Source organism: Sciurus carolinensis, chromosome 9 (genome assembly GCF_902686445.1).
Source record: "Sciurus carolinensis chromosome 9, mSciCar1.2, whole genome shotgun sequence".
Classification (NCBI taxonomy): domain Eukaryota; kingdom Metazoa; phylum Chordata; class Mammalia; order Rodentia; family Sciuridae; genus Sciurus; species Sciurus carolinensis.
Genome location: NC_062221.1, coordinates 134120112 through 134132121, shown reverse-complemented (window position 1 = coordinate 134132121; position 12010 = coordinate 134120112). Strand labels below are relative to the sequence as shown.

General features: G+C 47.9%; 1 protein-coding gene across 3 annotated transcripts in view; it reads left to right on the top strand.

Annotated features, from left to right (window-relative positions):
- Nucleotides 1-2739, top strand: part of Vps26c (VPS26 endosomal protein sorting factor C) — a 39516-nt gene extending 36777 nt beyond the window's left edge. For all 3 annotated transcript variants that reach the window (XM_047564351.1, XM_047564352.1, XM_047564349.1), the window contains exon 8: nucleotides 1777-2739. In XM_047564351.1, coding sequence (XP_047420307.1) covers nucleotides 1777-1859 — 83 coding nt within the window. In that variant the 3' untranslated portion in view covers nucleotides 1860-2739. The remainder of the gene's footprint in view (nucleotides 1-1776) is intronic.
- Nucleotides 2740-12010: the final 9271 nt, after the last annotated feature.

Here is a 12010-nt window from a genome sequence, read left to right as displayed (position 1 = left end):
AATTAGATGGTACCTCCCCGTGTTACTGAATCCACAGGTGCCCAGAGGCAAAGGTGCAGGCCATAGCCCCCTCCCACAGGCCAGTGTCCACACATGGAGGTGGCCTCTCCCAGAGCCCAGTGGCCTTCTGGTGCTACACCCCTTCACCACAGTGTCAGGCGGGTCTCCTCTTCTACTCCGTGGCACTGTGCGTGTTAATCCAAAGAATGTGTTTCCTCTTCTGAACACTCAATTTTAAGTTGAGGAGGAGGATCTTGAATGTTGAATTGTTGGCTTGGTTTCCATATAGAAATTGCAGAAAGGTACAAATACTGTTTTTTCCTGCTGTGCTACTTATCCAGTGACTAAATTTTTTTTTTGCATTTTTTTTTTTTTAATGAGATTCACTAGAATTTTGCAGAGGAAGCAAATCCAGTAAAGTGTACTAAACACAGTGCCCCTGAATCTTCCATATAAAAATGCCCACCTCAGTCAGGAGATCCATGATCCTCCAGTCCTCATGCCTGATGCTGAGTCGGGTTTAGAACTTAAAAATGAATAGCAAATGGTCAGTGTGGGCCTCTGTAGAAAAGAAGTGACCTATAACCATCGGTTAAGTGGCCGTGGCCTCACAGAGGCCCTGAGGTACTCTTCCTATTGGCTGTGGGGAAGAGTTTGGAGCCTGTCACTATCTGTCCCTGGACTGCTTGGCCTTCATGAACCTGCCAGGCAGGTGTGGACACTGCAGTGTGGCCGTCTTAGGGACAGTGATTAGAAAAGACCAGGGGCCCCAGGTAGGAAGGTCAGGTGTAAGCACTGTGTCCTGCATTAAGGCAGGAGCTTCACGTGTCCCCCTCTGCGTGCCGACCACAGGTGACTCCAAATGTGCAGGTCAGGCCTGACCTCGGGCCTGCTGGAGTGTGAGGAGCTGAAGGGGGAAGTTGCTCAGAGCGTCAGGAGCGCCTGGTTGAGACCCGCTGTGCCAGGTGTTTCCAGCTGAAAGCCACAGCCAGTGCCAGCGCCAGCCCCAACACAGGCCCCTGCCCGCTGGGCACCAGTCTGTCCAGCCTCACTCTCCTGCCTTCCAGGGACACCGCAGAGGGCTGAGAGTGGAAGGGGTTGGTGGTGAGAAGGGCCCAGAACAGCCCAGAGGCCCCGCCTTGTAGTGTAGGTAATCAGAGCGCAGCTCACTGCTGTCACTGCTGTTTGGAGGAGGCTGCCACCTCACAGGGGAGGGGCGTCTGAAAAGACTGCAGTCACCAGTGTGACCAGTGTGGCGTAGACCCGAAGCAGAGCTCCTGCAGTGCGTGCCGGGCAGCCTGCAGCCGGGCCTCTGCTGCACAGCGCCTCCTGCTCCCCTGAGCCGGGGGGGTGGCGCCGCCTCGCACCCAGGCCCCTTCAGCGTGCAGAGCAGGGCTCCGCTGAGCCCGGGCTGCTGAGGAAAGCACCCCACGTGCAGAGAGGGAGAGCCAAGCAGTCGGCGGGCCCTGCAGGCGAGATAGGTGGTGTCCACAGGAGTGACAGTCCTGAAGACTGTCCCTGGGGATCGGAGGCCTACCCAGACGCTGCAGGCCACTTTGGAGCTTGATGATTCCATTAAGAACTGCAGGAAATGTGCACATAGAGCGAGAGTGTCCCTTAGCTGGAAGACCCCCAGGGCGTTCCGTTAGAACGGGGGACAGGGAGGTGGAGGTCTCGGGACCTGACCCTCGAGAGCCAGTGCGGGCGTCACATCAGGGCAGGGACACACACCGGGGCGCCCTGCCCGCCAGCTGCTGAGACCATCTCTCCCCGCAGAGTTCGAGGTGAATGTCGTCGTGCTGCTCCACGCTGACCACCTCATCACCGAGAACTTCCCGCTGAAGCTCTGCCGGACGTAGCCAGGAGCAGGGACGGGGGGCGACCAGGCGGCAGGCCAGCTGCTTCCCTGACTGTGGGTGGAACCGCGCTGGCAGCCCCGTGTCTTGTGCTCTGCATCAGAACCGAGTCATCTGCTGGAGGCGGTCCCTCCCCCCGGTCCTCGGTGCTTCTGCGCAGGCGCGGCGCTCAGGCCCTGCGCGGCCCCGGGATCCCTTCACCTGAGTCATTCAGGAACCTGCTCCCCTCCTGCTCACTGTCAGTTCCAGTAAAGCAGTTGTGCCTGCAGGTTGCTGGAAGGCGAGACCATGGGTACAGAGGGAGCCCTCCTAACCTGTTGGAGGACATAGCCAGGGGCTCCTGACAGTGGAGGATCTGCAGCCAGGTGACATCCGGGACGGCTACCAGCTTCCCGCTGCTTATGAGTTCGTGGACACCCTCCCAGGAGGAGTGGCCGGTGGTGCCGCTGGACACCTGTAGCCGCCCCAGCCCATTCTGTAGTTTTTTGTGACATTTCTCCACAAATTTCAGAAGCTTTGGGAAACTGGGGACACACATTCCTTGCTCTCACAGGAGTGAGAGGACCTGGTAGCGCTGGTTGGAGCTGGGGTCCAAGACTGGCGTGACTCCCCTGCTGCCACATTCCCAGAGCAAAGTGCAGGGGGGTGTGAGGGGACTGCAGTGTGCCGCTCTGGTATGGCGAGTTCCGGATGACGAGAGACCCCGGGGGCAGTGAGGGCCCCGCCACAAGGCAGTGCCAGGAAGACACCTTGAGTTGATGAAGCGGCCAAGGGCCCTGTGCAGAGCCAAGCGTCTTGACCTGAAGCCAGTTTTTGCCTCAGCCTCGAATGGTGGTTCACTGTGAGCCCTGAGTCCACCGCAATAAATTTCTTTCTTCTTTCTGCCATTGTTTCCTTGACCCACAATTAACGACACCTCAGAAATAAGCCATGCTGCTGTGCACACTGGGCCTTCTTTGATAGGCCCTTCTGAGGGCTGGGGGTGCCCCGCTCCACTGTCCCCACATGTTGGTGCAAAGCCAGGGTTCACAGCCCTGGCCAAGGCCCTGCCCTTCTTAGAACTTCACAGCGAAGCTGCGTTACTGAAAGTAGGTTCCCAGAGAACACGTTTCTGGTTCATATATCTTTTACGTGCACATGACATTAATAATTATCTGTCCTTGATGTGTTTAAACTGAGTAGCTGAAAATAAAGAGCCCATACTTTCTGCCATATTTCTAAGGAAGAGATCATTTTTAATGAATAAAAAAGCTAAAAGACAAATTTGAGAAGCAGCTTGCAGTGTTCACTGCTGTATAATATCTTCAGTAAACTGACACAAATATGGTGAGTGCTTTAAGGAAAGTTACTATCTGAAGAGCTGCTAGCCTGCCCCCGGCTACCTTGAAAATTTCATTCAAGCCTGAGCAGCCACGTGAGGACCTTCAGCTGCCATTCCTTCCACTCTGGACCTCATGTCTCCACCGTAGCTGTCGGAGCAGAACTCAGTGTTGACTGTCTTGGGCAGCAGCTGCTCATTGGAGCTAGGGTGCACTGGCCAGGGCTCAGAGAGTCCGAGTCTCGGTTAAACCAAGAGTGAGAAAGGCAGGGAGACGAAGGGGAAAGGTGGTGGACGGTGAATCCGAAGCGCCTGTGTAGGCGGGAACACATCTTGTCCTCGGCTGAAGTCACTCCAGCAGAGCCTGGTGCCAATTCTTAGCCATGTTGTGAGATCAGAGGAAAGGGAGGGCCACACTCCAGAAAGAAAGCGAAAGGAAACCAAAGCCTCAGGCCTGGCATCCCGTGGGTGTCCTGAACTCACCTCCCTGCAGCCCCGGGCCAGGGAAACTTCCAGTCCATTTTGGCCCCCACAATAATTCTCCCATCCTAAACTGAATTACCCTTTAAAAAGTGGGGGGCTGGATTTACCCCACATGCTGACAGTGATGCACTGGCTATAGCAGGTTGCCAGTGGCTGCCACCAGCCCTGCTGACCCAACCCTTCCCCAGGGGAATTGTGACCAGCGTGGAAGGGACCTGGCCCCTTGTCACTGCTGCTCCCTGTTAAGGTGGTTAAAGAGTCCGTTATGGGTTCCCCAGAGAAGTGTTAATTTAGCACCCAGAATGAATTGTAATGCAGTCACAATTTACCCCTGCAGCTGGCACTGCTGGGTGTGTGCTCAGGGGCTGTGGGGCTGCCTAGTGACGGTCCCCTGTGTCCTCTAAGCTTACAGGAACTACCCCTCTCGGTGAGGCTGAAGCCCCTTGCCCAGGGCGACACTATTGCTGTGCTCAAGGGAGCGCAAGCTGGTAGCTTTAAGCTGTGGAATTGGGGCTGAGAGCAGCCGCCACATGAGCAGTGGGCCTGCGGGCCAGCCCCGTCCCACGCGCTGCATGCGTGCCGTCTTCCTTGGTTGCTGTAGCGGCCCTACAGAGAAGGGTTTTAGTCTAGGAGGAGGGTGACTTTGCCAGGTGCTTGTCTGCCCACACCCACCTCGGCGCGGTCTCCCGCCTCCCCTCACTGCACTTGGGCTTCCCTGGGCCAAGACAGCGACTGGCCTTTCCACGGTTTGCCCCTCGCTGTGTCGCTGCACCTGCAGGGAGGAGGCAGGGACTCAACTTCCCTTGCCTATGGTTCTGACTTCCTCAGTTTTAACAGATGAATCAAACAAAAATGAAGTCTTGAGACGGAGGAACTCTTTTGCAGCTGGAGCCAGTTTAGGAATGAGATGAGTGACCGGTGAGCGCAGAGCCCAAGCTGAATCACGTTCTGGTCCAGACTTACTTTGCACAGAGTCGAAGAGCAGCACTAAAGTGCTTCTCAGTCACCCAGATTCTGAGGGGACTTCGTTATTCTCTCCACAGCTGTGAAGGAGGGGCTGTGACAGGCTGAAGCCACATGGCCCTGTGGATTTCTGGCCCACTCTCCCCAAACCAGCCTGACTCACAGTCCTAAGAACTGCAGTGTCCTCGCCATAACACAGGTGTGGCCTTGTTCCTAGGACAGAACCGCCACTGTAGAGGACACTGAGTGGTTTCCAGCTGCTTTTCAAAAAGGCAGAGTAAAGTTATATGCACATAAACCTTTTTCATGGTGAGATTTATCCAAGTTCACTTATTTCTAGACTCTGAATAAGAGTAAAGATGAAAAAATTACGAAGGAAAATATTTACCAGGGGAAACACTCTGAAGGTAAGGGCTTTTGAATACACATGTTCTGTGTTCCTGGCCTGTCAAAATAACCACTGTGGTCGGGGGAAATCCTGCTTGTGGGTCTAAGAGATGGAGGTGGGAGTAAGTCTCCCAGGTCAGGGTCTTCTCCACTCTGAACACTGAGAGCTGTTTATATTTGAGACTATGGGACCAGTGAGGATGCTCAGAGAATGTGACTTTCACTAAGAACATAATGCACCTAATTTATAGAAGCAAAGCTGATCATTACACTCACACAAAACACAGATTATTGGAGTGTATCATCTCTTTTGAGAAAGAGGGAAAAGGCAAACTGAGAAACTGAAACTCAGCAAGGATCTCTGATGCACTGTCATGCTTTTCTGTGCACATCACTGGTGAAGTGGGAGTGTCCTGGATTCTGACTTCATGGGTTTTTTATACCTAAACCCAGGTAGTCAGTCCCTCTAAAACCTTGCACATAAACATTTTTTTAAAACCGTACTGCAGAGATTGTAAGTGCTGATACTGGAGAGTACCTGCTTGACATTTGGTCACCTGCGGTCAACAGTGGTGCCTCTGTTTGGTTCCCTTTACAAATGTCCAGCTGAGTAGGAAACTCAGCACATGAAGTCTTATTGAAGAAGCAACTCCAGTGAAAAGAATTACTGAGAGGGAGGGTTTGCCCAGCATGGGCCCCATTAGATGGGGTCCTTCCTTTCTCAGGGCTCACTGCCTCCCATCTGGGTCAAGGACTAGACCTTTGAAGACTAAACACAACTGCTGGGTCTTGAGGAATGGGACCAGTTTTTCTGTCTACAGATGAGAAATCACTATGGAGTCACCTGGGAAGGCTGGACAGCAGCCCCGACACACTGTTGCATAATATGCCAAAAGAAGAACGTGTTCAGACATAACTGTGGAAGGTGGTGGAAAAGAGCAAAAACCTGAAATCTAAAACAGTCATTTTTGTTTTAAAACAGTTTTCAACATCAGTATATATTAACCCAAATTCAAAAGCCAAATTCAAAATCCACACATAGAGACAAGTTTCTGCATATATATTTCACCACTATATTCCTTTATATCTTATAGCAAATATGTATTTGTAAGTCCTTGGACATTTTGCAAAAGTTGATTATATATTCTTTTGACAAATAAAATCTCAATAAAATTTTAATAAATAGGAATTGCCCTAGCTGTATCCTCTACTATAGTAGTATAAAATAATAAATTTCTTCCAAAAGAAAAGTTGTTTAATATAACTACTTATAAATTTTATAACATTTTTCAAAGAGGAAATCAAAACTTTTAAATTTAATGAAAATGAGTATACTATTTAGCAAAAGCTTTGTAACATGGCCAGTGGTACAATCAGAGGAAAATTCATAGCCTTAAGAGAAAATGAAAACTAATGAGTTAAACATTCAAATTAAATATCCAGAAAAACAAGAACAAAATAAAGAAGGAAGTAATAATGATAAAAGCAAGAATTAACTGATATATACAGTTCATGAGTTGGTACTTTGAAAAGACTACTTCAATTGGCAGATCTTTAAATAGAACAAAGCAAAGATAAAAACAAATAGCTAATTCTAGGAGCAACTTCAGATAAATAGAAGCTTGATTTTAAAACCATTTTACAAATGTACCTTCTATGTTAATAAATTTGCAAACCTCAATAAAATGCATAATAAGTCTAGAAAAGATAGACTACCCGCTTTAGTGAACTTTTTGCTGCTGTGACCAAAAGACCTGACAAGAACAATCAGAGGAGGAAAAGCTTATTTGGAAGCTCATGGTCTGAGAGGTCTCGGGCCAGAGATGGCTGACTACCGCCTGGGAGGGGCTCAAGGTGAGGCAGAACATCATGGCGGAAGGGTGTGGCAGAGGAAGGACCGGGGACACCAATGAGGAAGCAGAGAGCTCCACACCACAAGGACAAAATACAGAACCCAGGGCCACGCCCCCCAGTGCTCCCCCTCCTCCAGCCACTGTCCTTCAGTCACGGCCCATTCCTTCTCTCCTGGGGATTACTCGCTGATGGGTTAAGGCTCTCGTAGTCCCATCATTTCACCTCTGAACTTCCTTGCATTGTCTCACACGTGAGCTTTTGGACAACACCACTAATCTAAGCCATAGAACTAGCTGAGTAAAGTGATAGCCTACAGAATAAGTTGAAAAATTGTCGAAGAAACTGCACTAAAAAGGTGCCAGGCCCAGATGGTTTTCCAGTCCTTAGAGACCCAGGCTACTTCCAGCTCATGGTGCCACCTGTTCTGTGGTGGGACCCTGTCTTCATGGCTTAGCAGCCATCACCTCTGACTTCCAGGCAGCAGAACGGGGAGGGAAGAGGGGATGGGCGAGGACTAGGTGCCAGCTCTGTTGGGAAGCCATCCAGAAGCTGCCCTCTGCTGCAGCCTGCACCCTACAATCAAGGACTTACTGGCCACGCACAGCTGCAGAGACAGTCTTTATTCCCCGTGGTCTTATGCCTAACTAAAAAATCAAGTTTCAGAGGAAGGGGGAAACTGAAAACCAGCAGCACTTCCGCAATGACGAAACGGGAAAGAACTTCGAACCTTCATCACTTAGCAATGTGGGCATAAGATCCTAGCTGAGTATTACCAAGTTGATTTTCCAATGTATTAAAAAAAAAAAAAAAAAAAGAAACACAACATATCATGACCCAAAAGGGAGGTTTATTTCAAGTATGAAGGACAATTCAACACTATAGGGAATCTATGAATATAAGCTTGTCACACTAGTGGGTTAAAGAAGAAAGTGCTCGTTTGCCTTGATGGGTGCCTTAATGTATATATTCTATCACATAATGACATGCACAGTATTAGTAACATACAAACACTTATAAATCAATTAGAAAAATATGGACTTACCAAAAGAAAAGTAGGCTGATGTCAATAGGCAGTTCAGATAAAAAAGGAGGAAGGGCCTGCGATCAAGGAGTACAAAGAGACTGTCACCGACTCCTGGTGTGCGTGACTCCTGGTGTGTGTGGACACGCCCGTCAAGCAGCAGGCCACTGTCGCTCCAGGATGCCTCACAAAGGGTGAAAGCACGCTTTCTACTTTTTTTTTTTTTTTTTTTTTTGCAGTCCTGGGGATCGAACTCAGGGCCTTGTGCTTGTGAGGCAAGCACTCTACCAGCTGAGCTATCTCCCCAGCCCGAAAGCACGCTTTCTATGAACCAGAAAGGTATATGAATTCTGCCTACTAAGGGAAATTCGGAAATGAGATTATTAAAGGATTGTCTTTGATGTCAAAATACATGACATCAGAGATGTGAGAATATTCATTTAAAGAAAAATGATCACCCATTGCTTGTTTGGGTTCTGTGTAACAAATTTCTCTTCTCTGCTCATAGTAGAAACAAAAGATACAAATGTGTCTGACTCAGGGAAAAAAAGAACGTGTTTCCAATGAACGCCACCGAGAAAAGCAGAGAGCCCAGCTCGGCTCCACCACAAGCATCGGATTCTCTGGTGTGCCTTTGTGTTAATCAATGTGGTCAAATGATAAATAGATGAAATGCCTAATCAAGTAGATAATGTATTAAAATCAAGTACTCGCTTGTCAAATATTTTAAACTAGACAATCCCCCCCCCCCAAGCCCATGGTACTAGGGACTGAAGCCAGGTGTCCTCTACTACAGAGCCACATCCCCAGCCCTTTTTTTCCTTACTTTTAAAATATGAGACAGGTTCTCACCAAGATGCCCAGGCTGGCCTCGAACTTGCAATCCTTCTGCCTCAGCTTCAGAAATAACTCAGATTATAACCCTGCACCACTGTACCAAGTCAGTCTTTAAAGACCTGCAACATATTCTTCATCCTCTCAGTTTGACTGCATTGCTTGATGTGATGAAATGGTTTTTTTTAAATTTTTAAATAATACAGGTTCATACAGGAAGCATATGCCTATTACTTTTACCTAAGCTATTAATGGAATCACATCTCTACCCGTGCTTTCTTTGTTCTTCATTAAGCTTCTAGTTTTTGAGGTAGCTTCCATGATTATTTCCCTTTTGCAAAAGCGTAATAGACATATTGTGTAAAAACAAAACAATAACAACAAAAACGTTTTCTATACTTTCAAAGCCTAAACACACTTAGACCTTGTTTGCGGATTAACATTTACAGCCTCGGAGAATTTGCAATTACAGAAAATGAAAAAGATGCGAAATTTAAAAGCGTTTAGGAGCTTCTGCTCCCCCCATGTAGGATTGGCAGTGCAGGGCTAGGGTCCTTGAGAAAAGGGAACCAAGTGAGGGCAGCCCTTTGAAGTCTGGCCTGGATGCACGTTCTGGGTCACAGCTCACAGAGGGGAAGCAAGAGGGACACATCAGTTTGCTGAGTTGAGAAGTCAGAGAGTTTGGTTAAACTGAGGCGGCTGGAGTTGGGGAATCAGAAAATTGGAAAGGAGAAATCTACACCGAGAAAGAGCTCTAGAAATCTGAAAGGGGTCCCCTGGAATCCATTGTCAGAAACTTAGTTGTGTATGTGTAGGGTGAAACTTCAACCGGAAAGGAAGTATAAGACGTCTGTCAGCTGAATAGTCACCAGAGTGACTGGAGTCACTTGAGTTCCACCCAGGCATAGCGACAACTTCACTGACCACCTGCGGTATCAGTAAAAATTCCAGAAGGGTCACATCTACGTGGTAGAGCTGAAGTAGCCCTAGAATAAAGGCTGTTTTGAACCCTTCCCAACACAGCTTAAAAATAATTCTTGAAAGGATCAAGCTGATCTGCAAGCAATTTAACTGTCAGCCAAAACGAAGTCAACACTCTTCAAAGGAATCCACAAAATGCAGATGCTCCAAAGCATGACTCACAATATCTAGCATCCCGTCAGATTGCTAGACATTCCAAGAAGCAGGAGAATGTGATCCATAAGCAGGAGGAAAGCAGTCAAAAGAAAGAGATCTAGAAGTGGCAGGGATGGCCCAGCAGGGAGGCAACCGGGGCACTTCTCAGGAAGCTCCTTCCAGACGGATCTGCATGAGCTTCGTTCATGCGTCTAAGGGGTCCACATCTGCGCCTCTTACCCAAACCCCGGCACCCGAGTTCTCAACCCTCACGTGCAGTGTGCTGGAGGACCCGACCTGTGTTGGAGCACCAGGCGAGGAGGACTGTGCGCTCACGCAGCTCTGAGCCATTACACCCAGTTACAGAGCAACGCTCTGGGGAGCGAGTTATCCTAGCCTGGGCCGCTCTGTGATGCAGGGCTCCGGTGGCTTCCATGTGTTTCCCGGCCTTGGGCCCTTTCACAGAACAGGTGCTCAACAAATGTTTGCTGCGTAGTCAGAATGAGAAGCAGGTCAGGAGGAACCAATGAGGTCACTGACCTGTGGTTAGCACAGCCGAATTGGCCATTGTTTTGAAAAACAGATGAGGTTAGAACTTGAATTAGCTCAAGCCATTTTTAGTTAGTGATTGCATTAAGTCACCAGGCCTGCTTCTGTGGCAAACAGAAAGATAAATCATCCTCATCTGTAGAATGCGGGTGATCAGTCCCACCTCGAAGTGTTGACATCAGGATTCAAACAGCTGGCACAGGACCTGGCACATAAAACATGCTGGGCAGACATTGGTCATCACAGTTCCCTCGAGGCATGAAAGGAAGAAGACAAACAGCCATTGAATCAACAAATATTTATTGGTCTCTTGCCCTGGGGCGGGCCTTGTGCTGGGGACACTCCTGGGAACTCCTATTCCCAGGCCTCTCAGTTGAGGGTGAGAGAGGCTGTGAACAAAACAGAAAGTGACAGGAACCAGGAGAAAATTAACTCAAGGGCCTTCAAACTTTTGAATTTATGTTTGTAATATCCTAAACATAAATTTTCATTTTGTCCTACTATTACTATATTCCAACTAATGGGGGTTTGGTTTGGTTTGGTTTTGCAGTGTGGGGTGATTGAACTTGGGGGGCTTTACCACTGAGCTGCGTCCCCAGCTAAGGGGTATTCTTTGTTTTTACTGGTACTGAGAAAAATAGGAGCGCAGGTGCTGAGCTCAGCAGGGCACACCTGCAGTCCCAGCTACTCCAAAGACCAAGGCGAGAGGACTGCAAGTTCGGGCCAACCTCGGCAACTTAGCGAGACCCTGCCTCAAGATGAAAAAATGACAAAAAAAGAGGGACAAGGATGCAACTCAGTGGCAAGGCACCCCTGGGTTCAATCCCTAGTACCAAAAAGAAAAAGGGAAAAAGAAAAAAAAAAAGAGAGAGATTAACAGAAAAGCAGCATATAGTTTCCTATGAAGCACATTGTTGCATAACTAGAAATCATTTCATTGTAACAGCATACTATTCTTTTGATCTTCGGGTAAATCATAATGGCTCCACCATACTTTAGAGGACTTAGAGGGAAATCTTCAACCGAGGGATGTAGACGTAATTAGACTAGGACCAGGGATTGAATTGCAAACTGGTAAGACAAAAGATCTGATATTTTAAAATAAATATTTGGCTTAGTAAGAAAAATTGGCATTTAAAAAGTCATCTTACAGGGTGGGAGATCTTTGCTGGGAAGAACTATGCCTTGTAAAATAATCTGAAGGCATCTCAAGTTTTTCATACTGTTAAGAACGCTTTGGTATGACTTTGACATGAAAAAGTAAAAAGAGCAAATTATTTTTCTCCACACCTACAAGAGAGACCAGTTATGCAAGAGAAAGAGATTTAAAACCTCAGTTCAGATCCCTTCCTGTGCAGAATGTCCTCCAGCAACTTTCCCTTGCCCTGAGCATTTTATAACTAGAATTTCTAATATTTTTACTTATAATTATCATTTCATGTTAGCCAAATATTGGTTTAGTAACATTTGTTTACCTCCTATGATAACTTAATATGAAACTAATGCATGATATAAGCTACCTTCACACATATATTTTAGAAATCAATACAATGCTAAAACTATGACATGAAGAAAACAGAACATGTATTTCAGGAGGTGGAGGCTCAGGCAGGCGCACATACTCGAGAA